Here is a 27,352-nt window from a genome sequence, read left to right as displayed (position 1 = left end):
GCTCTACTGTCCCTCAGATATCATGCCTGGAGACTGATGTATTGTCCGAGCAAGATTCATCAGGGCAGGGATGATACAGCAACATTACATGATTTATTCAGGTTCTAATATCTGGCGTCAGGACTGCCCTCTGTCGAAGCCCTATGTACTTTCATCATCCATCCAGGTATCAGACCTTCTTCACAGACTACTGCCTACATTTCTCCAAAGGCAAGAGGCAGTGAGAGTCTCCTCTTAGTGGTGAGACTGACTATTCAAACAAACCTCGACAAGTTTGAAAACACATTTGTATCCATTATTTGTCGATAGAAAACTGTTATTCCTTCCTGCCTCTCACTTCCCTCATCAGTCCCACAATTTGCATTCTGTGTTGGCACATTGTAAAGCTTTCGCATCAGCAGTTGTTCATATGTTTACCATCAGACATACCCACTGCATGTGCATGCTGTACTTAAGAGTAGCTACGCCATTTGTTTACAAAATCTCCAAAAACCTAATGTTCACAAAATCGTCCTCATACTGTCTCCCAGTGGTAAGCGGAGAATTCGTTCACGGGGCAGTGAAGCATGCTGTTCTGCACAGCTGATGATGAATAACTTCAGATTGGTACTCAAGAAAAAAAAAGAAGAAAAAAAAACAAGACTACCATGTGATGCCAGAGGCTCTTTATTCAATTTAATGAACAGCTGACAGAAGTGTAAACGTTTTAGCCTGTGACCTTCATCGGTGCACCAGGATACAACTTTTATGACCACCTCTAAATCACCTCCCTGGAACTCTGCAAACAAAACACACACATTAGATTTACATTGGCACTGCAGTTATATTAAAAGTTGAAATATAGATATATAAAGAATATAACAAGATGGGTTCCCTTCTAAACATAAAGTTTGGGTTACCGGTTATAAAGAGTACTTGTCAGCTTGTGAAAACTGTTGTTTGATGTCTTCTTTAACTATTTTACTAAATACCCACAAAGATGAGCTTTGTAAAGTTAAAAAAGTTGTCTAATTAAAATCTAATTAAAATATTCTATTACGTTGCATTAAGGAAAATTTAGGCTTCAGGGTTTTTGGAGTTTTCCCTAGAGGATAACAGTCAGGATATCTCTTAGTTGCTCTAATTTTGACCTTTGAATTTTTTTATATATATATATATACAATTCAAGTCTCCTAAATGTAGTAATTAACCCAACATGCTAGAGTATTCATTACATTTCATATACCTAAATTTGTCTCTTGTCCTTGGCCAGATGTTAAAATGCACCTTAAAGTGATATTGTCTATTAACACGGATCATCTTAGTACCTCAGTGCCTAGCATCTATTCTCCTCATTTCTTTTTTATTATTCCCCCACAATACATATTTATGCCATTGTTTAATAAATGTCACAGCCCTAATGCAAGAGAAGTCTCCGAGTGGATAGAGAATTTGTTCAGGGTTCAGCGGGCCAGTTGTGTGGGAGTTAGACACAGCTGGCAGGAGAGCATGCCTTGTTGTTCGGGAGGGCTTGAGGGCAGGTGAGCCTCAGTCATAGAGGATGGGTCGGGCCCATGATGCGTGTGGCATGTTGTTGGTACAGCTGATGGGGAGGGGAAGAGGGTCAGCGGTACCTCCCAGGCTTCCCATCCCGTCCCCCCATCCCATCTGTCCGGTTAGCAGAATAACAAGTCAGCATCTGTCCAGCGCTGAGGTTCCCCGATCATCACCGAGATATCAAATGTTAACAGGTCGATGATGATACTAGAGTAGCCCCATCAGTTCCCTCACTGTAATCACATACTCCTCTAGAGAGCACCCTGAACAATAATTACCAGACAGTTCAGCTTCCCACTGACACCTGTTACACCGTGTACTTCTCTGAAGACAGTCTCAAGTGTTCAGGGCAGAAACTACAATGGGAGCAATTGGATGGGTTGTGTGCAAGTGTGCTGTAGAATGAAATCCATCCAATTTCAACACAACTCATTTTCGTTAAAAGTTTACAATTAAATTATTAAGATTAAAATACAGAGAGCTAGTACAGAATGGATCAGAAACTGGGAAACACCTAAGTTGAACCATATACTTTCCAACAACTCTAAACTCACCAATGAACACATCATTTTTTTAAAGAAAACTTAAAAACAACCAACTGTGGTTTAAGGAGTAGTCCTGTCACTATTTCTTGACAAACAACAGTGTATCCATGTCCCAAGGGTCTTGAGCCATGCAGTGTGCCCGATGTGCTCGGTGAGCACAGGCTTTGGTCTTTGAACGGGCACAATGGGACCAAACCTGGCAACATCCCTTTCATCACGAGACTATGCACTTGCATTAAAACTTGTCTCTGCAGCCGGCTATCAGGGGACGGATTCATCACACAAAATGAAATGTGGCTTGTTTCTGGTTGGGCAGAGACTAGCTGTTTCTCCTTGGCTCCAGCCGCTATGCTAAGATGGACTAACAACAATTTAACTCCAGGTCAAAATGGATATATGGATATTTGCCAAGATTTTAATTCTTCTAATCTCATACATTTAAAAAATGTTTTGTCGAGATAGGCTAGTGTTTGTCACATCCTTCTTCCTGACTGCAAGAATACAATAGTTATTCTCTGTGTGGTTTTCCTCCTCTCATCCAATCGCAGCCTGCTCAAAAAACCTGACGGCATGAACTCTGAAAAGAGAAGTGAGAGTGTGCTTTTTTTTTTAAAGGCTTTACGAAAGTAAGCTCATTTATTATTTATAATAAACAACATAAATCGTAGATGTTTCGCATGAATGGTTTTTTGGACAGAAAAGATTCAACCGGTGACATTTAGCTTTTTGTTCCACTTTCTCATGGGAGGGAATTTCTTTTATTTTTCATGCGGGGGTCAGTTTCGAGAAATAACAAAAAGCACTTTAGAAGGAGGAAGCAAAGGCTCGCCTCAGTCACCTGCTTTGCTGCTGTGACCTTCAGCTATAAAGGCGGATCCCCGCCATTGCGCAAGTCGATTATTAGGTGCCCTTGTCAACAGCAACCTGTTTTACATTCAGATTTCGATCAATAACTTTACATGTACCTCCATTTGTTTTCTTCTACTTTATATCGTCTCATGTGAGAATAGCTGCAAGTCATTCTGTGGAAATATCTGATGCCAGAGTTAACTTAACGCCAAATTGAGCCCTCTTCATGCTCTGACACATATTTTAAGCCTCTGGAGAGGTTTTGCACGATCATTTTATCCCCAGCATGTGACACCATGGTCACATTCACTTGTTTTCACTGTTTAACATATACATATTGAGGGTGTGTATGAGTAATATGTTGCAATGCCACATAAAGCATCGTGCTGTGTGTGAACTTGAAGAGAAGTGATCCTCAGGGCTTTAAAAAAAGAATCCCTGAACCCTGCTCTTTGCACTCATGTGCAAAGCATGGCAATTCCTCAGTCCACTGCACAAGCTTCCCATATCTGTCTCATCCCTTTGGGCAGTGTGTTCTTACTTATACCGAAAACATTTGTAACCATATGTTCCTTCAGCAGATAGTACAACCTTAATAATGAGAGCTCTCATTGGCCAGTGGAACCTCTGACATTCATCTACTATTATAACATGCTAGCAAAATTTGTGCTTTCCAAGGCTGAACTAAGCTACTGAACCACACCATGTCCAATCTCAGCATTAATAAATGCTGATATGATACCTAGCAAGCTACAGCAGTCATTTCAGCATTTTCATAGTGATTAAAGCTACTGTAAAACTCAAGTGTTATGAGTGAAAGCCTCCAGATTTCCCTCAGTAGTTTCACAGTATAGTATCAGCCTAATCATAAATGAAAAGAAATTTAGACTGTGTGGGTTTGCATGACCTTTGATCCTTCTGTCTCACTGTCTGTTATGCCGTTTCACCAGGTCTTATCATTTACTACAGAGTTATCAATTAAAATATGGAATGGACGTGATCATTTTATTTATGTATTTTCTTCAACTTATAAACCACCTACTGTAAACCATTTAAAAATCAAAATTATAGTAAATTACAGGCAGCAATTTGACCAAAAGTTGTTAAGTTAACAGTGTCTACTGTATCAAAGGCATTTAGCAACTTACTTATCATGAAAGAATGCAGTAACTTGCTGGAATGATTAAAAACGTACAGTATTTAACTGGCAAATGTTTGACCAGCAAGATACTGGACAGTTTACAGTAAATGATTGTGTAAACACACTCTTGACCATTGGGATCATATAAGCAAGCATGAAGACTCCCAGAATGCTTTACTTTGACAACACGGTACAGTATAAGTATCATACAGTAGGTCTTGTTATAATTCTACTGGAAATAGACTTTGAATTGTCGGCCTGTTGTGATTTTTTAGCCTTTTGCTCACTGTAAATATTGAAATTGCATCATGCATTTATTGATTTAAAAACAGTCATTGTGGTCTACAGATGAATACAATCTCTAAACTTGTGTTTTGAATTGTCTTTTCTCTCGAAAAAAACAAACATTGGTACAATGTGTGCTCTGATATGCCCTCAGCTTATGTATTCAGTGTGCAGTGTCTTCAGGATGACCAGAATAGTTTGCCATGGTGTTCACTAACCATCTGCAGTGAGGGGAGAGCAGTCAAGTGGTGCTGATCGCAAAATGAAACCACTTTGTGGGCGTCATGGTCATGATGCCATGCAAATTAAATGTTAATTTTATTTGAAACATTTAATATACATTTATTATAGAGGCCATGCATTTTTTATTCATACTCAGTTTGCCACACAAACCAATTATTGCTGGATAAATATAGATTGCTATATGTGTCGTTACCGTACAGCATGCACGCGCAAACAACTCACATGACAGCGGACATGAGAAACCCTGAAATAGGTCTGGACTAGAGCAAGGTTCCTCATGTGAAGTATAGTTCAGTGATTTCAGTCCTTTACAGCGAAGCCAGTCCTTCTTATGTCCTGTACTTTCAGCTGAAAGTAAAGCAGCTCCTTGGAGTCTGTGACAACTGGGCATGCTCCCCGTGTCACAGGAAGTGAGTTTAAGCAAATTACATGTTTGGCAGCTTTATGTGAAATCTTGGGGACATCTTTCAATAAATATGGGCTCTCGGGGGCATGGATGCCGTCCCCTGGCCATGACATTTACAGCTTACAAGGTGATGGAGATCGCTTCTTGCAGAGTTCTTTATCGTGGCTTATTTATTATGCACATCTTGGTGTGCAGACATTTATCGTGAACAAGACACGTTTGCTTTGCTTTTAGCTAAAAAAACTGAGACTCAGAAACTGCAGAAATTTCCATCACAACACAATTATACTCGATAGCTTTCAGTGAACAATGCTCTCCCCAGAGCAGGTACATCCATACGAAAGCTATGACGTTGAGTATTACATTCATTGTATTGATTGAAGAGGGTGCATATGAAACATTGGAAACACAGTTCAAACATGAGCTTTTAAGAAAATTGTCATTTTACAACATGCATAAATGTGGGCTCTATCATCAGATAGAGATGCAGATAAAACACGACAATGAAAGGCTTTGGGAACACAGACATAACTGATTACATTCACTTTAGGACATTTCCTTATTAGATTGTAATTCTAAAGTTTCCTCAGTGGAGATCTCTGTTATTAACTCGAGGGGGGGGGGAGACAAAATATCAGCCTGCTGTCTGCCGCCTTCAAATATGAAACATCGAGAAAAACAAGAAATACAATATTTGATGGCTTTTATGGAAATATGACATTTCCCCTGCCAGTTCCTCAGAGCCATGTCCTCTGTTGACCGCAGATACCTGCCTGTGTGACTGCTGGCGCCGCTGCAGCCTCTGTTACATGAGTCTTCATTATAGTTATGGACACATTAATACCTGTCGAATCGAAATTTCACACATGCAAGTCTAAAAATTTTATGTCAAACGATCTATCGGTAAACCGGTCTTTCTTATGGCCAGCTGTTTTTCATTTGTTTTTATTGAAAGGAGATTGAAAGAAACAGCACAGGCCTTATATACAAAATAACAACTCCAATTCAGCAGACCCAATGTGGAGCACGTCAGGGAATCATTTTTTAGAAGTAGAGTTTATAATAATAATAATATTTAACTGGCAATCCACTTAATATACAAACATTATAAAATAAATATAAAAGAAATGTCATCTGAGTAACACATCAATATTATTCACTTCAGACCTGCACATTTGTGTTTGTTTAATTGTATAACACAAAAAATCACTGTGTCAAATGTGTCTCAATCTCTTTTTCGTGTACACTCAATCCAAATGTATAGACAAAGCTTGTTGGAACAAATGTTACATTAGTTTATGAATTATGTTATGTCAACTCAGGCTTGACAAAAATATCTGAGGTCAACTATAATCCAGTACCATCAACTGCGTGTCACAGTCTTCCTCAGCAGGGAACATCGTGAGAGAGATAACATTTACTCTTTTAATTGAAAAACCCTTCTTGCAAGAGCGAGAAGCTCTTTTTTTATCATTAGAAAAATGTCGAAATTGTTCGCAGTACTACAGCTTCCAGTTACAAACACGCAGGAACTTGTTGCCACAAGTCTCCTTTATCTGATAATATAAAAATGTAACACAAAGGAAATTGACTTTTCAAGATATGGAGAGCACTGTCAGAGTGTCATCCATAGAACCTAAAGGCAGAATCTGTACACATGGCATCTATTGCACCTGTCCATCCTGGAGAGGGATCCTCCTTTGTTGCTCTCCTCAAGGTTTCTTCCCTTTTTTCCCCGTGAAGGGTTGTTTGGGAGTTTTTCCTGATCCGATGTGAGGTTCTGGGACAGGGATGTCTATATGTACAGATTGTAAAGCACTCCGAGACAAATTGGTAATTTGTGAAAATGGGCTATACAAATAAACTGAATTGAATTGAATCCTTTTTCACTTCTCTTCTAACTTAAAGATTGTCCCTTGATTAAATTGAATTGAAACACTGTGTCCATATTTCCATGTTAAGGTAAAACACATTGTCTTTTCAATGTTTTATGTTATTGTATTTTCCATGTTTGTCTCACAACTCTTTATTCACACAAGGTTTCTCCAGCTCACAGCGGTGCTCCGTGTTTGGATAATTCTTCTTCAGGAGTCTTGAGCAAAGTCGGTTTCCTGGCTGATGATGAGGAGCAGTTGTTCGCTGCATTTTAAAGGCTTAGGTTCCTGCAAGTAAAAGCTCTGGTGGTCAAAATACAACGTAGCTATAATGTATAATATCTGTTATTGTCAAATATCTTTAAATTTTAAGCTTTTTAGTTGCCATCTTTGTTTCACTCTTCCCTGTGTTGGTTTCACAAAATAATTAAATGTCTTATATTCTGTTTTAAAACATGTTGGAATTGAAAATCTGAAATATGTACAAACAAAGAAAAATATATTAATCATATTCCATGTTTCTTTATAATATATATATATATATATATATATATATTATATAATATTAAATTATGAGCATGTCTGGCCTAAACCATCCTCCTTGACATATGGACAGTGAGCTGAATCTGTCTTGAATTGCCAAACTGCCGTTTACATCACAGCATCAACTGACCACAGAGATGTATAATAGTCACAGCTTTTGGATAAGATCAGCCGGCCCTGTTCTCATCATCTGTCCACATCCCTCAGTTATTCCTTCCATTTGTACTTATCCACACATTGTAAAGCCTTTCAAGCATATTTTAGAACATTTTCATTCCCAGATGAGCCTTGAATTTAAAATAGAGAAAAGCATCATGGCAATGGTAAACTGTAAAAAAAATTATTCACATTACTTGCGTTAGAAGTGACCTTGAAACCCTCCAAAATTGCTAATATATTTTCAATATATTATAGTATTGTGTTCTCGACCAAAATGAGACATGATTATCAGTGTGAAAGATAGCGTGAATGTCAGCGACATTTAGACCATTGTATGTCATTTTTAGGGCATCAAACACGAAACAGGCCTCGGTTTTGGAAGGTTATTGGCTCTGACAAACAAACATAATGCCATGCACTCCTTGAACTGTTTGCATGTGCCAGATGTGCCTGTGTGTTATTTATTCACATTTGGTATTTAGTCATGGCGTGGACTGTGAGCTTTCATTTCCTCTGTGAGACTGTAAATAAGCCCAGCATCCTCTGGGAGTGACTACATAAAACACTCTGTGGTTAGCAGACCTCGGTGCCTGCCAGAGGCTTAGCCAAACCATGGACGCTTCATTTCCATCAAGGAAAGGCAATATCCAAGACATTTCTGTTAATCTTACCATCGAAATGCAATCCTACGATAAAATAAAGCATAAAAAGAAAATGTCTGAGTCACTGCAATGACAAGAAACATACAGGAGAAAAGGCTCGGGACATTTGTTGTTAGAGTGTTTTGTCCTTCAAGGAGATGCTGATTTTTAACCTCCAAAAGAGTTTCACAATTTGTATCTGATTTAGATCTGATTAATCTTATCATTTAGTGTTTGTTTATGCTGAAATGTTTCATTTATTTACAACAAATATGCTTAAAATTATTCTTTAAATATCTCAAAGGTCAACATCATCAAGAAAGGTATTTTTTACCCTTTATCGTGCATTTCTCATGCTCTCTCTGATTTGAGTCGGCACGTGTTTGCGGTTCAACTCCCTTTTAAATATGCCTTTTCTCTCGAGGTCCCAGCCCCTTGTGATGTGAATGTGACCCGCATGACTAATTCCATTTAAAGAGGAATAACATGCATTAGGGCTCTCCCTTTTCAGCCTGGAATTTGCATAATTTTGTTTGGCAACTTGGAAAAGGGCCATTAACAGCACTAAGACACACACTGTGAAGGATAGGGTCGGAGGCGGATCAATACTTTATTTCAACATCCTTAGCAGCATCGGGGTCCGGTTCAGGAGGCTTTCACTCATTCAAATTCACACCGGAGTCGTGTGATGCTACCCCGTAGTTTCTGATCAAAAAAACACTGTTGCGCTGCCTCTCTTAATCACTGACAAACACGTTCGTTCAATCAATAGTCTTTTACTTTTTTGTTGCGAAGACAAAATTGATTGCCAAGATTCGCTTGAGCTTAATTCCACTACTCGCACTCCTCATTATCGTTCCAATTAGGCATTCTCTAGAGACCTTATTTGGGGTGGCATTCAAACGCGCTGACCTCCTGCGGTGCATTGAACCACCGGATGTTCGGCAGAACAACCTTTGACACCAACTTTATTCAGGTCAAAATGTCGAAGAGCCTTCCGAACAAGAGGATTACTCCGGAGCGGGGCTGTCTGATGGGAGCACTGGGATGACCGGAGGAAGTTGCGACTCACGCCAGTAAGGAGGAAATAATCACAATGTTACCTTCTCATGAATTATTAACTACACTGTGCCTATTTTTGTCCGACTGAAAATGCTGCATTTTCGTTTGTGGGTCGGAGGCAAGTGTGCAAGGGTGTTTTTTAAATTTATTTGACAGCTGTGTTACTGCTGATAAGCGAGACTGTGTGAGCCGATCAAGTAGTGAGACAAGCGTTCAGAGCAGGAGCAGCACAGCAGCAGCAGCGCTCTAGTCACCAGGAGCCGCGGCGGCAGAAGCACAGCAGCAGCACTATCAGTCACAGCAGAGGCAGCAGCGGTAACGGCAGCAGCAGCAGCAGCAGCAGCAACTAACTCTCTCCTGTCTTTTTCTTTCCTTTCTGGAGTTGCTTTCTGCTCAGAGGACAAAAGCCAAGGAAGTAGAAGAGAAGTGATCCGGGGCTGAAAGCTGCTATTAAAAACTAAACCAAAACGCAGACCTGGCTGCCCCCATGCCTATCGAATTTGTTTGCAAAATCAAATTTGCAGAAGAGGATGAGAAGCAGAAAAGCAAGCCGGATGGGGACAAGGAGAGCCTGATCGAGGAGAGCTGCACACCTCCGGCTAAGCACTTGGCCGGATTTGCTAACTCCTGCTCTCTTCATGGGATTAACCACATCTTTGTCTCCGGTCGCCTGGGCATCCGGCAGACGATTTGGACTCTTGCTTTTCTGACTTCCCTGGCACTGTTTCTGTACCATGCTGCTAAGTGTGCCATCTCTTACTTGGAGCACCCTCATGTGACTGCTCTGAATGAGGAGGCGAGCCCAGAGATGGTTTTCCCCGCTGTGACCATCTGCAATATCAACCGCTTTCGCTTCTCTGCGCTCACCGATGGCGACATCTACCACCTGGCAAACTTGACGGGACTGCCCCCCAAAAACAAGGATGGGCACAAACCGACTGATTTAATGTATCCCGCCCCTGACATGCAGGACATCTTCAACAGGACAGGACATCAGTTAGAAGAGATGCTCAAGAGCTGCAATTTCAGTGGACAGAACTGTTCAGTCGAGGACTTCTCTGTGGTGAGTGAAAAAGTTTCTCAAAGTTCTGTCTTTGTCAGACTCTGAATATATAACGTCACCGTGATGTGTCGTCTTTTACAAAACGTGGTGAACAAAACAAGTAGAGTAACAGTTTCACATTCAAGGAATTATACAAACTCAACTTTACGAGACTCGTCCTGTTCACACACAACTACCGATGAGCATAAAAAGCAAAATGAACACTTTAAGGCAAGAGCAATTGAAATTCTGCGTGTACTCATCTCCAGGGGCCATGTGGTTCCCATGATACATTTCCGTATGCAAGATTCATGACCTCGGCATCACGCTGTATGTCTTCTCATGAAGTTCTCAGCAGCAACAGTGCCAGCCGTGTGTTTCAGCCTGTTCCCAGAATCCATGATGTCGAAGAGAAGCAGGGAGCCGTCGCATGTGGTTGTCTACTTTTCCAAAGCAAACTGTGCTTTCATGCAGCAGCTGAGAGTGCATGGCAACCTAATTGTTTTAGAAAATAGTGTTCTCCTCTTCCTCTCTCTTCCACCTCTCCCTGTCGCTCTCTCTTTCTGACGTTGCCGAGCAGCTGCCTCTCTCGCTGAGCTCTCGTACCCATCAGGAGCGACGGAGCAATGCTTCTTCAACGTTGTATTTCAATCTCGCTGCTGTTAAGATTAAATATTTAAAGACAGACATACATGATTTTTGCATTAGCCAGATTGACTAAAAGCAATGAAACAATTTCCATCAGAGGGAGTGTGTGTGCATGCGTGTGTGTGCGTGTGTATGTGAGAGAGGGAGAAAGGGTAAAAAAGAGAGTGAGAGATCAGGTGAGAGAGGGAGAGTTTGTGCCTGTGTTCTGTGCACTATTTATTAAAGGCACTGTCCTTGCAGGAGATGGATTTCCCCATCTCTCCTGCAGGAATAGGAATATGCAATTGCTTTAGAAATGATAAAGTGTGTGTGTCAAGTCTTAATAGGGTATGTTGAACATTGATATGCTCACCTTCCTGAGACCTAACGGTTCTGTATTATTACATGGATGGCACTACATTACCTTCGATGTGTCAAATTACACCAAAGAAATAATGATATTTCACGTCTTCCTTTTTGGATTCAATAATAGCCTATTGGTGTATTAATTTGTCTTTGTGGTCTTTAAGACAGCTCACATGGAGACTTAAAGTTGGATCTTGAGGATGGATCCATCTCCAAAACCAATTCTCATTTGTTCTATCGGGCAAAAAGAAAGGTCTCGCTCCTTGGGAGATGAAGAGTTTGACGAAATGCAATATGAAGCAGCAACGTGACTCAAAGTTAATAATGTGCTTTCGTTTGACGACAATGTCCGATGACACTTTGACACGCAGTCCTTTCTGCGTCCATTAATTAGCGCACAATTGTGACATCGTGGAAATGTATGTCCCGTGTCAGCCCGTGAAGCGTCCGGTAGCTCTCTTTGGACACTGGGTGACTTCATCACACATTAAAATCCTGTTGGAAATTCCTGAAGCTGCTGTTTCCTCTCTGTCGGCTATGTGATCTGCATTTTCGGGGGCTGTCAGTTAGATTTGTTAGAGGCTACTTGCTGCTTCCTCGCATGACAAATCACTTACTCCGACTCCTGGTGGGGAACAAAACTGTGAGTTTGTGTGGAGGGAGGACTGGGAGCTGTGGGACCCGGCAGGAGAGCACAAACCCAGTCACGCGCGTTCACTCCTCCGCTCGTGCTGCTGCGAGTGTGTGTTTTGTAACGACAAATCGCTCATCATTTGTTCCAGCCAGGACACTATTACTACAGGTGGTGTGCTATTAATCACACGTAAGCATATACAGAGCTACATGCACACGCAAAAGTCTCTTGCGCACATCAGCCGTTATTCGTCCTCTCATGGGGCCCTCCTTCAGGATCGGCTTCTTGTAATGTGTTTTTTTCCGATTGATTTTCCCGGGAGCTCCAGATGTTTCATTTTGATAATAGCTACATGCATTTGGGGCTCTTGGGAAAAATGCATGATGAAATATAATTGAAATAATTTCTGTCATTTAAGCTTCTTCTGTAAAAATACGATGTTGTGTACACTGATTTGTGCAATAGACCTCTGGTTAGAAATGTGTTTTATTGTACAAGTAATTGCTCATTATTAACATACCATACATAATAGTTCATCATTACATTTTAATGGTAAATTTAGCCAAAATCCACCGACACAAAATGCTTCAATCACAAAGGACACAATTATACGTTTTTTCCGTCCATTTTAAGTTATTAGTTTATCACAGACAACCATTAATTGGCTTCTGTGAATTCACTGTTTAAAAGATTTAAATAAATACATGTCTCAGGACCCAAACTAAATTGTCCGGGTGCTCTAATTTATGGCAGGAAAATACATAATCACGTACTAGAGAAATTTGTTTTCCCCTTTTCAATATTGTGGACCAGCGTGATTATTTGACGGCGGTAATAAGGCCATTCTTTATAATTAAAGATTACATTATTGACTTGGATTAATCACAGAAGATAAAGCTAATTCAACCAGCCATGAATAAATAGATTATTTTTCTTCCAGTCTAACACTGAATAATTGTTCATCTATTGTGCTGTGCTGTCGCAGAGATGAGCAGCGAGCCCTTTGGCTTTTTAAAAACAGAGCTCTGAATTGGTTTGCTCTGACTCTCAGCTGTGTTTGCTGCTGCATTATCAGATTTTGCTCTCAGCAAGGACAGATCCCTTCTGCATATATTCATGGAGATAACTAAACAGCTATAGGGCTGCATGTGAGATGTGTTATAAAAACCTAGGTTAACGGGACTCTACACCTGTGATCTGTCATCACACTGAAGTCCCCGTGCACTGTGTGTTTTATAGATAATTGAAAGTTTAATAGTGTAAGCTGTAGACGTTCAACCCCCTTCCTGTCTTTCATACCGGGATTACATCTTAAACCACATTGTAAATCAATACTGTGAACAAATGGCACAAAAAAGGGACAAGAAGGACACGTTGTTCTCAATAAGGGTGGTTAATCAGAAAATAAAATACCATGAGCAAATGACATACAGCACATACACACAGTATGAAAAGCAAATTGATGATCAAGAGCGCTGGGTAGAGCAAGCACTTACACCTAGAAGACTGCACACAGAGTAGCATGTGAATTGTACCTTTTGGGTTGTTACCAGAAGGGTACAGACTTTGATGTGCAATCATTCCAATATGTGTGACCCAGCTTTACTTCTTTTGAAAACCAAGTTCAATATTTTTCTCCCGTGCTGAAACCATTTGCAGTTTTTTATTTAACTTTCAGGTGCAAGGTCTCCTACTCGGTCAGTGGTTTTCTCGCATCTTCATAAATAAGTGTGATTGTCCGTGCAACCATGAGAAATACATCTCCCTTGGTTGTTTGCGAGTCCTGTGAAACAAGCCCAGCCTCTCATTCTCAGTTCTCTACAGAGATAGATTTGTGAGTATGTGTGTGTGTCTGCAGATATATTTGTGTGAAATGGCCCGTCTGCATGTGCAGATGACTGTGAGAGTGACATCCACCTCCCCAGTGGGTTTGCACACACCCCTTGACAGCATACGCTCCCACGAGCACACACTCGCACACACTCGCACTCTCCCGTGCTGCTCGCCTTCTCCCTGGTGGAGATCGCGGCGTGTGGGAGCGTGAAAGTGACTGGCTATCTGGACCTGCTTCCTCTCCAACAGCCTGTCAATTAGCCATCTACAGTTCCACTGCCGTGGGTGTCCCTGCAGCTTAGCGTGCTGTCTGATATCTGATCCACACACCCAACACTGGAGGCCTAACTGAGCATTATTACACCCCCACAACACAGAAACAAAACACTTTCCTGTCTTTTTATTGTTATTTTATCCTTCTTGCAAAATGCAAAAATAAATAACTTAACATTGATCCCAGATTTTTTAAGGCTTAAGGGAGGTCTACAGCTTTTACTATCCACTTCAGTCCCACTGCACTCCTTCCCCACCTTATCCTCCTCATTCTCCTATCAGAGGAAGATGAATTACAGTGCCATTGGTCGGCTGCACTTCCTGATATGCATCACCACTGTCTAATCAGATGAAACCCACCTGTGACCAGCCACTGGATAACACCAATATGCAAACAGTTTATATTTGGGAAGAATTATCTTTTTTATCACTCCCTGCGCCGGTTTTAAAGCTCTCAATGTGACGCGGTTTGGAGCGCTCGGTTTGATGGGACGAATCTCCGGCTCAGAGATGGCTTTTAACTCAATGATCAAGGCTTCGGATGTTGTGCTCCCGCCAAACCCCCCTCCACTGACCGCTGGGAGTCTTTTACTCACACAGACATTTGTCTCTTTCTGACAAGTTATACACTAAACTGTTGGTGGTGTTAATGTGGCTGCAGACAAACACACACACACAAACACACACACACACACACAAACGTGCGTATTTAGTCTGTGTATGGTAGAGATAGAATGCTTCCCCATTCAAACACACAGGTTTCATCACAGATTGAGCGTTAGCTCGCAAGATTGATCATGACTCCTGACTGTGGCCCCTCCCTCTCTGCGGATCAATACATCCTTCAGTCAGATTGCTTCCCTGCCCTTCCAACTCCAAGCTTGGTGTGACTAATTATCTTGTGTCTGTGTTTTGGACCCAGTCTCAGCTGCATTTGTTAATGCCGCCAGAGCTGGTGAATAATTCGATCTTTAGAGCAAGATATCTGTTTGTTTTCGCGTATATACAGCCCAAATCAATCAATATACACGGTCTACCTTTTTCCCTAAAGGGCGCTGAAATAATCTAGCAACACAAGATGACTCCCTGCTTGGACTTTGTCCGGATAGGAGGGGGGGGAGGGACCTAATAAAGAACAAAGTGGACTTTTAATGGATATTGCACCCTTGGGCCTGATTAGATAACTCAGAACTTTAACAAACTCAATGATTGCTGAATTTGAATTAGCGCTTGCAAATGAAAAGTGTGTTGCCGTGTCGTGCTGGAGCAATGACATGTATGTAAGCTTCTCCTCAAGTTCCACACATCAACTGTGCTAATAAAACGTGGCATTTAAATGTGTGGGTCTGTATTATGAGTTTGAAAGGATTCATTTGCCTCAGCGACCCCATCAAACAAAAACATCTCAGCCTGACACAAAGCACGGCCCACCGTGATGGTTTCATTGTTGAAAGAATGTTACTATGGGTGTGTTTCAGGGAAAAACTTTGATTTATGTTTAAATCATTATTTAAGTATAGGATATACATTGTTTCTTAAAAATAAAGTCAACTTATACCTAAAAAAACCCATTGCACATTCATCATAATATGGAACTTTTTATTATTGACATTGATAATGAATAGCACTCAGAATAATGCACACTTTGGACACACACTTTCTTCTTAGCTGTGAGCTTTTTATTTGTCATGTTTCCCAGTCTCTGAATACATGAGTGGAAATTCCTCTGAAAAATTAACCAAGCTTGCTTTTAGGCCACCGCCACATAATGGGTTTGTGCTTCTTCATTCCATTCGCTCATATGGTTTAATTCCTTTAGGAGAGATAGCACATGGAAGAGGTGGACAAAAAAAAAGAGACACCGTACAATGTATTTGGTTCAATGCAATAGTTTTATTTGCAGTAATGAAAACTTAACTTAAATTGTTTATTCAAACTAATTATTTATCTTAAATGTCTATTAACTGCACAGAATGACTTTGAATGTATCACATTACTCACAGAAGAAGTGTTTGTTTATGGTGATGTGTTTCAGCCACCAATTAAGAGGTTTCAAATGAGAAATCAGTATGTGAGATCATGTTAAGTTCATACCAGAAAGTATCAACCTTAAGTGCCTAATGTCTCCTTGCAGCAGTTTGGCAATTTGTGAATTTAAACAAAAAGAAAAGTCTGAAAAACACACCTCAACTGTCACAATAAAGATGTGTTACAACATTTGAACGACATAGATGCCAAAAGGATAGCTAACAATACAATAACTAGCGTGATCGAGAGAAAAGCGGTTCGCCAGTGTTATGCCAAGTTTGAAGTCTGAAGTCTGCAGAATACAAGAGAGAGAGAGAGAGCGAGAGCTGTGGTATGTCTCACAGATTATGTGAAACCTTCAAAAGATAGAACGAACCAAGCTTTAACCAAAGTTAATTCAGCAGAGTGCTTTGTCGGTTTGGAACTTGAATATTACCAAATTGAGGTAAAACTAACAAAAGAATATACATATTTTGTACTAAAGGTCATTAAAATAAGGCAGGAACAACTAACGGGTGAGGCTGTTCCAGAGAGGTGTTGTAACTGGTCTTCACTGCAAGAACACCAGAAATACCGTACAATATTTTTCAGTGTTGCTGCTCCCTGTGTATATTCAATATTTTAAATAGATTTGAAATGTAGAAATCATCGCCAGTGTGACTTGATGAAAATGTCAGCCGATGGAAATAGCATACAACACAAATGTCAAAGTGAATATTTACCCCTGGCATCGTCGAAATATGAAGGCCTCGTCCGTCTGCTTGGCTGGACACGAGGCCCTGAGTCTGTATTATGTCGAATGTCAAATACTTGCCTCTGCCCCGTGCTGCTTTTTGGACTTTGTGACCACGCGCAACCAGTTCGCTCTCTCTAAATGGTGTATGAATGATAGAATCATGTGAAATAAATCTGAGTGCAATCTTTGTGCTTTTCTTACATGTATTATATTTGCTTTTTGCATGTAATGTAATGGCCATGTAGTCCATAGTGAGTGCAATGTAAAAGCATTCACACAAATATGATGAACCGTTAACAAGTAACATATTTAATGTGAGAGAGACTGCTTTGATGGATGGGTGTGGAGTTACATGGGTCAAACAAACACATAACTTTGAAGCAAAGTAAGATACTTATTTTTCTGGATTCATGTTGTAAACGCACCGTGATGTCTTGAGAGGTCGAGATTGGATTGTGAGGCGTGGGTGCACAAATCAGGACAACAAGCAGTGGTTTCTAACTCAAAATGCTGTATTCAGAAAAAGATTAACTTAACTTAACTCTGGCAGGAAAGCCGCTACACAAAACAAACATAAGTATTCTTCTGGTTCATTGTCTTCAACGTAACGTCAACCACTTTCTTCTCCTCTGCTCCTCTCCTTTGTTCTCCCTCATGCCCGTCCTCCCAGGGTAATCAGCCCATCTCTTTCAGCTGGGCAGCCGCCTTGGCTCCGCCTGCCCTGCTGACGATGGGGATGTATTACCCAGCTGCCATGATGGGTTGTAGTCTCTGCTCCAACCACTGGGAGAGGAAGCATCTCCCATTGATGACACTTCCTCTCATGACATGGAGCACATATTTGACTTAGTTAATAAAGTTATTTTAAGCCAGACCTTGATTTTATTCCTAAACCTAACTAAGTGGTTTTGTTGCCTCAACGTAACTGCGACCATTTTACAACAACGCATGTTTTTAAATGGCGTGAGTGAAGCCGTTTTTAACCCTGTGGCATATGAATGACATGCACAAAGTACCGTTTAAATGACCCATGGGAAAAAAACTGAAATGCGATCCAATGGCACGCTGAAAGATCGGGATATGTCGGCTGTAGCTCATGGGGATGAGTGGTCGTCCCATAACCACATGGTCCCTGGTTCTATCCCCCCTCTCCCCAAAGTGCATGTTGAAGTGTCCTCGAGCAAGACACTGAACCCCCAGTTGCTGCCCAGGTGCTTCATTGCAGCCCACTGCTTCTTGAAAACAAAGGATGAGTCGTATGCAGAGAAGAATTTCCCTACAGGGACCAATAAAAGTGTCGATTTATTTCTATGTATATGCCTTTGCATGCTTTTAAACATCCATTTTCTCTTGTCCCCTCTCCGGCTACATTACTGCTGGCGACAGTTATGCAAACAAGGTTTGAACTGCAGTACATGAACACTGGGATGCCATGACAGGTGTGATATTTTGTCTGAAACTCTATGACTTTGTGGTGTAAACTAACTTTACGGAGCTTCGGTATACTTTGTAGCTTTCTCTTGGGAGATGCAATCATTTGTCAAACGGCTTCGAGGTTGGGTCAGCAGCAAATGCACCAAACACTCTTATTTCTCCAGAGCAATGTTAATACTGATTGTAAATACCTGACATCAATTCCTAAATAATGTATGCCAGGAGAAAAGAATAGTTTGCTATAATTGTTTTGGTCATTTTCTGTGGAGGAACCTTGGTCATGTCTTAATACGGTTGTGTAAAGCTGATGTCAGGTATTGAACCTGAGTTGACATATTTAAAAAAGGAGATCATGAAAAGATGGAGAGGATTCAATGGCTACATACATTTCTTCAGCAAATTCTAATGAACATTGTTTTTTTTAAATACTGCTGTTCAAGAGCAATAAGCTTTGCAGTGAAGTCAGTCAGAGCCACATTCACCAACTAAATGTAGAGAAAGGTGATTGTCTTGACCTTGGTATCTTGGTGGTTGTGATTACTGGGGCAGAATGATTTGAGAATAAAATATCAGATCTTTGGGATTCTCACCGCTTCACAGATCTCAATCCTGGACGTCTTGATTAAAAAATGTGATGCTATGTTTATGCTACGGGCGACAAAGCTACAAGCGCCAATACAACTCTTATGTATTTGTTCTTTTCTTTATTGTTTAACACTTTACCTTACACAAGCCTAAAATACAGGCTTATGAATATTATCACTCTACATGTAACCCTAAACTATAATTATAAATGTACCTTTTCTTCCCTCCTCTCAGAAGTGGTATGTGCACTTCCTGTTTGAGTAATACATGTAGCCGACTGTATATCTCTCATCTGATGTTGGCAGCTTCGTCGTCAGGCTCTGTCCATGTTGACAAAAACACGTGACCTTCAGGTGCAGTGAAATGTCATCTGATTTAGCACAGCCAGTTTAAATTGCCTCCACTCATTTTTTCATTCAAGCGCTGCATATCGGTTGGGAATTGTCAGAGCAAAAGCATTACAGTACCATGAGCTGGCTTAAAGCTGGAGAGTCATGGCCATCCTATGTCCTCAAATCATTTGGACCGACTATTTGCATAGCTGTGTGTGGGTGTTTGTGTGTGTTTGTGTGTGTGTGTACTCTCCAGTGTAATTGTAAAAAATATGAAAATGGATGACTGTCCATGACACGGTATTCTTCAAATTGATACGAATTTATTGGTAAAATAAATGTGAACTCTCTAGACCTCTTTGCCCTGGATAACAGAAACAATATTCATGCTCCACAAATCGTTGACGTGGCATTCATGCTGAAAACCATGATGACAGTGAGCAGAGCCCCGATGCACTGAGGCCTTGCAACATTGAAGATGATATTGTGGATTGCTTTATCATTGTATATTTATAATGCAACGTCTCCTTTATTTTTTAGAAAGAAATATTGTTTCTGCTCACCTTTTTTCTCTTCGTGCTGCATTTAGCTACATTCCAAATGTCCCCCCGATCGCGTGATGCCGAGCCGCTGTTCGGCATGTTTGTTTAAACAAGCGTGTAACTCCCCTCCTGTTCCCCAATGGTGGAGTCAAGATTAATTCAGTTTTTTCCGAATGCATGCTAATGAGAAAGTTGTGTGCATTTGATTGTCAATAACGTGAAATACGGCCCTGCTCCCTAAATGCTGGCTCCGTTCAATAACCTATTAAAGTTGAATTACAGATAACTTGGCGCACATCAGGAAAGCAATCTGAAATTTGTGCTGACATTGATCCAGCAGGAAGGAGACCTATTGCTCCGATTAACACCGTTGCCCCAGGAGAGGAGTCCCTTGGACATTAATAGCCCACTGTCCTAGATTTTACTTCGAAAACATAAAATGCTTAAATTTATGAGACACGCAGGGCCAAAACAACATGTACATTGTAGAACAATAAGGACCGTTTTAACCTTCTCTGGGAGCTGTTTGTTGATCAGTGTGTTTCATTTCAAGGGGATATTCGAAGCCACACCACCATTTTTTTGCTGATGGTACAATGTGGCCAAAGCTCCAGTATATTGTCGATTCTACAGTATTCCCTTATTATACAGTAGAAGCAAGAGCCAATGTGTATTAATGTAAAGCTAATAGTCGATGTTATGAATGCTTAAGCAATGATGCACTAAATTATTCCAAAGATAAATGTTAAAGACATCCAGACTTTGTGGCATGGAAGTCTGTACTCTAACATTATTAATGAGTAAACATTAACCTATTTTTTTGGTTGTTTATTTTCTTTGTTGCTATGTTTTAGGATCCTGCCGATGTGGCATTTGAAGTGCCCTTCACATCAGACGGTTGGGAGGTTTGAGTTCCTAATCAATGTCATCTCAAAATGAGTTAATGGGTGTCCTGACACTTTTGAAACAGTGCACAGGAACATCTGTAAAATGCCACGGAGCCTTTCTTAATGTGCCAATTATTACCAGATGTCTGCTTGCATCTGTAGTTTAATGCCAACTCATCGGAGGCTTCTATAATTAGACCCACTCAAACTGTGATTGTCTGATCTTCAGATGAGATGAAAAGCATTTATCATGCATCATAGCTGGAAAAGACCAATAGCTCATCCATTACCCCCCACACACACACACACACACAACCCAAAATTGTCTCTTTAATTACAAATCACTGTGATAAGGGCATCTCCTTAGAATAAATATGGCCATTAATGAGGTATGACATCGCTGTTTACGCCTGTCCTTGACATTCACTTTAAGAATGAGGAAAGGGGGCAACGGCATCTTTCTAAACAGGTCTTGAAAGTCCACGGAAGGGATAAATGTCAGTGGGCTTCACTCACAAATCACTGTGCAATTTGTTTTTGCTCTCTGACCTTCACTAAAAAGAATAAGCAGCATATTAATAAATAATATGAGCGATGAAAGTTATTTCCCAGACACAGATAGAACATGTCTTCTGTGAAAGCATGCCGTTAAACTGACAATTAATTAGTGCGTTGAGGTAATGATACATAATTAATTAGCATGACATTGAGGGACTTCTGGGACAACTGGATAAATTACCAAATTACCTTCACCGTAAATCAAGTAAGTCGGAGACTCTCACCAACCCCAGCTACATCCATTGTGTATTTGAATATCAGAGTCATCTGATTGGTGTCACCATGTCTCTCTCGGCACGCTTCGCCCAAGGATACTATTTGGCTGCAAATCGATAAATGTCGTGGGCATGATTATGTTGCGATTATAACCGGAAAGAGCCTCGTAAAGCCTGGAAAAGAAGGTGATTTGAAAAGAGTGTTGCTACACCTCTTGGCACAGTTCCTTTCTCTGGAACAGCTCAGTAGGAAACAGAGCGGTCAGTGAGATCGGCTGCATCCCTGCTTTAGGAGCAGCCTCAGAACCTCCCCCCTTGTTTCCACCTGCTGTATGAGGCCAAGTGCTCCACATCAAGCCATTATTTGCTTCATCTCCTTGCTGCTTGACTCAAAGTAAGTCAGCAGCTCTTATGGAGCCGCTTAGAAACATATCTAAAGGTGAGTGCTTTGAAAAGGGATTCAATCAATCCATTACAGACAATTATTAGGCCAATTAACTTTTACCAGCATAACAAGAGGAACAAAGTGTCAGCATTCATTTAATGAATCAAATATTCTTTTCAGTATGACCAAAACAAGGCTGGTTTTCTTTCTTACGCCTCTGAATCATTGAACTTTCAACTCTTATTATTCTGTGAAATACGAATCAGAACTGATCCTGGTAGAGCTTATGATACTCAGAAGAAGTCACCTTTAAACGTGCCTCGATGTGATGCAGGTTATGCAGAAGTATGACCTGATCTCACCAGACATTGCCTGTATACAGAGTAGATGCCACTGAATAAATAAAACCCTCACCCCTCCAAACACCACCATAAGATGTCAGGATTAGCATCTCATTAGACGGTCCTCGCGCTGGTGGTTTGTGGACAAAAGAGTGAAAAGCAGAGCAAAAGAGGTTCTGGTTGAGGTCCTTTCCCTGTATGTAGATGCAATGTAGGCGTCTGCCTTCCTTTTATAAACAAAGAAAGTAAGAAAAATGAATTTACACTTTTATTTATCCCCGTGCGGGAATACTTGTTTGCATTTGACCCGTCCTTAGTTATTAAGGGGCAGTGGGCTGCAGTGAAGCAACTGGGGGTTCAGTGTCTTGCTCAAGGACACTTTGACATACATACTATGAGGAGAGCGGGGATCGAACCATGTGGTTACAGGACGACCACTCTCCCCCATGAGCTACAGCCAACCCTATAAATGTAGAGACTGCAGCCTCATGTTTATTGGAAAGGATCTGTCTTTTTGTGGGTACTGTGAGCTTGTTATGAGGCATGATCGCTGCCTGCGTTACGCCAACTGCATCTTTACAGAATAGTGGTGGAGTGATGTTAGTTGGCTGTACAGACAAGCTGACAAAGAACAAATTCACCCGTGTGATATCCTTAAAAGTGTAGGATTCTTGCTGAAATCGGTCGATCCACAGTGTTATCCAGAGAATACGTGCACTGAAAGACGAGGTGACAGTTTGCTTCTGAGATAATTTGGCCTCAGCGAGTGTCTCGTGTCTAGTCTGTGTTATCTGCGCCATGAACAATTTCCCCTTGATTGTGTTTCCCACGGATAAGTAAACACATTGAGCAGAGCAGTAAACTACAAAAGGCAAGAGCCCAAAAGACAGTGGTCATAATCTGTCTGAGAAAACTAATTTAAACCCAGAAGATTTTAGGTATTCAGATTGTCAGCCTGCAGTAAACATGTGGTCTCTTCTGGAGCATCTATTCATTAAGCCAAAACATGGATGTCAGTTTCTTCTTCTTGCATGGCTCCACTATATGTTTCTGGGAGATGTACTATAACTGACAGATTTGAAATAAATTAGTCAAACCTGGACAGCCTGGACAATCCAACACCACCATCCAGATGTAGCCATACAAACAGCACTGTGCAGCATTGTTGTTACAGACATGCATGAAACAAAGTTTTAAAATAAAGTTATTGGAATGGCATTCCCAGGTGTGCAGTGTGGCAAGTTGAACTAGACAGTTTTTATTCCCATAGAGATTGAGAAACATCTCCATATCTCAGGTAAAATGACATCCCTGGCATTTATATATATATGCTCAAAATGGAGGCTGAAGTATGGAAATGAATGAAATGGCAGTGGTATGTTTACTTCTGGCTGTTGATCGTGCCATAATCTCTTTCCAACTTTGAGGACTGTTCCTCGTTAGTGTGCAACACTATCATACAAATATTCCTGTCACTATGAGCAGAGCAAGAAATCACACTGTGAAAGTTAAAATGTCTTGCTCTGCCTTTTCATTGTGACGAGTCGGCAGTGTCTGAAATCAACTTGTAAGCTCACTGCCAAGGGATTTTTAATAAAAAAATTACCTGCCAAGAATACTGTCCCTTATCAGCCAAAATATTTATGTTTTTTTCAAAGAAAAATGTCACTACACGTTCAGAGGGTTTTCTCAATGGAGTCAGGTTCTGCAAGCGGATTAGTTTTATTACACACTTGCCATACATTACAGACCAAATATGTACAGTTTAATTCCAGTGGAAGAGGGTTGAACTAGAGATGACACTGATTGAATTACCCGTCAAGAGCCCTATTAATTGTATCTGGCTAACTGAGTTAGCCGGATAATTTTCAGGATAAGATTACATAAATCAGGCTTTTCAGTTCCACAAAGCAAGTTTGGCAAAATCACCGTAGCAACACATTTAAAAACTGCTCCAGCGCAGGCTAACTTAAGTTAGCTGGATAAGCTTACAGGTCCTTTCCTCAGAGATCCCATTGATGAAGGATTGATATTAGTAAGATTATCATTTTATATGGAGAGAGTTTTTATCACGTCATGATGACTTCCTATGACTTCCTCCACACACATGCCACTTTAACATGCACTTTAACTTAAACACACGTCACTTGAAACACACACCTAAACACTTTAACGTTATTTGTTGTCCGAGCACTTTATCTTTATCTTATCTTATCTTATACTTAAGTTCACTGTTGCTGTCGCGTTGATTGTTGTTTGTCATGTCTAAATGTTGCACCTTCCGCCAAAAAAAATCCTCGTTTGTGTAAACATTCCTGGCAATAAATCAGATTCTGATTCTATACGAGCGCTATCCACTCTGCCCACAGGGAATCATTTATTTACAGACCTTCTCGAGCCATCAAATCTCCCTCTGTACCAAACGAGGCATGATTTTGTCAATCGAAAAAAGGCTTTCACAGCATTAATGTGCAGGTACTTATGACAACATTTTCATAAAAATGTTATTATAAAAACATATCCTTTGACAACAGGGGTCATGGACCTTGCAATTGCCGGCTGTAGGCTAATCACGTACTGGACAGTACCTGATAGTCGGACTTGGCTTTCAGTTGGATGGATTTGCTGAAATGTTTCACAAGTCTATTTAACTGCAATACACAATGCACACTGATTTATGATCCACTCTACCCTGTGCCTCATTCAACTCCTCTTGGACATGAAGAGGTAACATGTGACCAGATATAGGGAAGGAACTTTCAGCCTATCGGATTACACATTTTACAAATGCTTTGTGAAATATATGTTTTGGTACATGAGAAAATTTAAATCCAGAATGTGCCAAAATGTCCATTTTGGATTACTCGCCTGAACTCTCTGTCCTAAAACCTCTAACTTTGTTCTGCTTCTTTTTTTCAAAGTCAAACTTTGAAAAGAGAATGTTCACATCTTGTTCTCTGATTTGTGAGAGCTTGAAACCTTTCAAGTGCATCATTCCAAAGAAATAATCATCCTGAAAAAGCTTTTCAATTCGGACTTGAAACTTTTTTCTTTTTGCTGTGTGCCATCTTAATTTACTCTTAACCAGTAACATATACACTGATATTTACACATCTGAACAAAACGATAAATGTTTGTGAATTTAAAAAAATAAAAAATATTGAAATAACGTTAGTTGTAGCACAGATACAGCCTTTTTAGTTTGGGTATGCAATTTTCGAGCAACAGCATACAAATACCTAGGTGCTTAAAAGGTTAACATGATTAGTAGGGTTACCATAGCGGTTGAACTGACTAAATGTCAATGTTTAGTTTTTGTTGCGCACTAGACATGAAAAAGCGTTCTCCTGGCAGAAAAATATATGGTTTAACTCATTCACCGCCTCCCCGCCGTTCCTGTGCAGAGACTATCTTGCACGTTATACTACATTGGTTGCTCTGAGCGTGTAAGAAGGATGCAAGTGTGTCGGTTGCAAAGCCGGTGCTGTCACGGCTAACGCCACAGGTAGGGAGGTACAGGAGCTGAAACGCAGAGAAACAAGCAGGATCAAAACTTGAATAACAAAAGGCACTCTTTAATGAGGCAAAAAACGGGTTACAACAAAACAAAAGGTCCAAAAGGGGCAGGCAGAGGAGTCCGGGGTCAGGGCAGGCAGGTAGGGTCGAAGAAGGCAGGATCAGAGACAAAAGACAGGACGACGGAAAAAAGACAACAATCCAGCCACAGACAAGGGAAAGAGTGGCACAATATATAGGAGGGAAAACAGGTGTACGACATGAGACGGTAACGAGACGAGAGTGGCTGAGGACAGGTGCAGGGAATGAAACGATCAAGGAGACAGGAGAGGCCGAGGGCAGGTGAAGGGGATGAAACGATCAAGGAAACAGAGAAGAAAGAGTAGACACAGAACAGACACAGAACAGACCCTTACAGGTGCAGAGTAAACGCACGCTAAATGTGAGCCGCCGAGGAGCACTGACCGGGCTGCGTATGAGACACATTGGAAGTGAGAACGGGTTGACGTGGAAGACGGCTGATGCATGATTACAAAAATGGAATGTATTATTTCCATAATGTATAAGGAAAGATAAAAGACATAATCATAAAATGGAAAAGTGGTGGGAGGCATTTTTATTCTCTTCATAGGCAAGGCGTGTAATTTCTATTTCATATTCACAGGGACAGAAAGAAAATGATAAAACCTAAAAGCTACAGTTGCTCAGAACCGTCAGACAGCGCAATAACAGAAGTTTAAATGCTCACGCGTTTGAGAATGATGGAGAGCTACTCAGAGCAAGACTCTTCTTCGATGTTCCAGGCGGGCAGTGAGCGTAGTCCAGCAGGGACAATGTATGAGAACCAAGGCATTCATAATTGTCTACTTCTGTTTTGAATAAACTTTGGTTTCAGATAAACATTATGTTGTTCAAGTTTTCTGTATTTGAATATGTGCTTGATTGTTGAAGAACACGTATAAAATGTGATATTGCTGTCCTGCATTAGAACAAGTAATGATAAAGAATTTGACATAGAATTGATAAACTCTTCTGGTCGAAACTAATTAAATGGAATATTTCACAAAATAAAACATTTCAATATTTAAATTCATCTAAAGGACCATGAAAATTGGATGTTGGCTAAACAAATTTTTTATTTATTTATTTATTGTCCGGTGGGAATTTTTCCATGCAATGCGTTCTTTGATATTTTTTTCAACAATCTATTGTCATTGCACAGGTAACAAAATGTATTAACTGCATTTAACCCATCCTTAGTTATTAAGGAGCAACTGGGGGTTCAGTGATTTGCTCATGTATCGAACCGACGACCTTGGGGTTGCAGGACGACCCCCTTACCCCACTGAGCTACAGCCGCCCACAATCGGCCCATAATCTAGAAGATCAAACAAAAATGATCATGGGAAAATGCATATCTAGAAATGTATCACTGTAAATGTGGAGATTCGGGGTAGAATTCAAACAATCTTCAGTCTGCTAACTCCTCCTGTGAAATATTGATATGTGTGTCTGGGAACTACTGCTCCAACAGTCTCCCCATGCTGGAAAGTTAAGATCATTTGATCACCCACCTCAGAGACATCCGCAGCAGTGATTTATTCCCCGTATTTTATTTTATATTTAATCCGTCCGATCATCTATCTTGGCCTAGCACATGGAGCCGGGATTTGCCCTCTGTATTCTATCTTCCAGATTACAACAGGTTGAGCAGCCTGTCCACCACCCACCACT

General features: G+C 40.7%; 1 protein-coding gene across 4 annotated transcripts in view; it reads left to right on the top strand.

Annotated features, from left to right (window-relative positions):
• The first annotated feature begins 9,602 nt into the window (after nucleotides 1-9,602).
• asic4a (acid-sensing (proton-gated) ion channel family member 4a) overlaps nucleotides 9,603-27,352 on the top strand; it is a 78,945-nt gene continuing 61,195 nt past the window's right edge. For all 4 annotated transcript variants that reach the window (XM_056432257.1, XM_056432249.1, XM_056432240.1 and 1 more), the window contains exon 1: nucleotides 9,603-10,347. In XM_056432257.1, the coding sequence (XP_056288232.1) occupies nucleotides 9,772-10,347 (576 nt within the window). In that variant the 5' untranslated portion in view covers nucleotides 9,603-9,771. The remainder of the gene's footprint in view (nucleotides 10,348-27,352) is intronic.

Source organism: Pseudoliparis swirei, chromosome 2, assembly GCF_029220125.1.
Source record: "Pseudoliparis swirei isolate HS2019 ecotype Mariana Trench chromosome 2, NWPU_hadal_v1, whole genome shotgun sequence".
NCBI lineage: Eukaryota > Metazoa > Chordata > Actinopteri > Perciformes > Liparidae > Pseudoliparis > Pseudoliparis swirei.
Note: the sequence above shows the minus strand (reverse complement) of the source record. Positions and strands in the feature narration are given on the sequence as shown.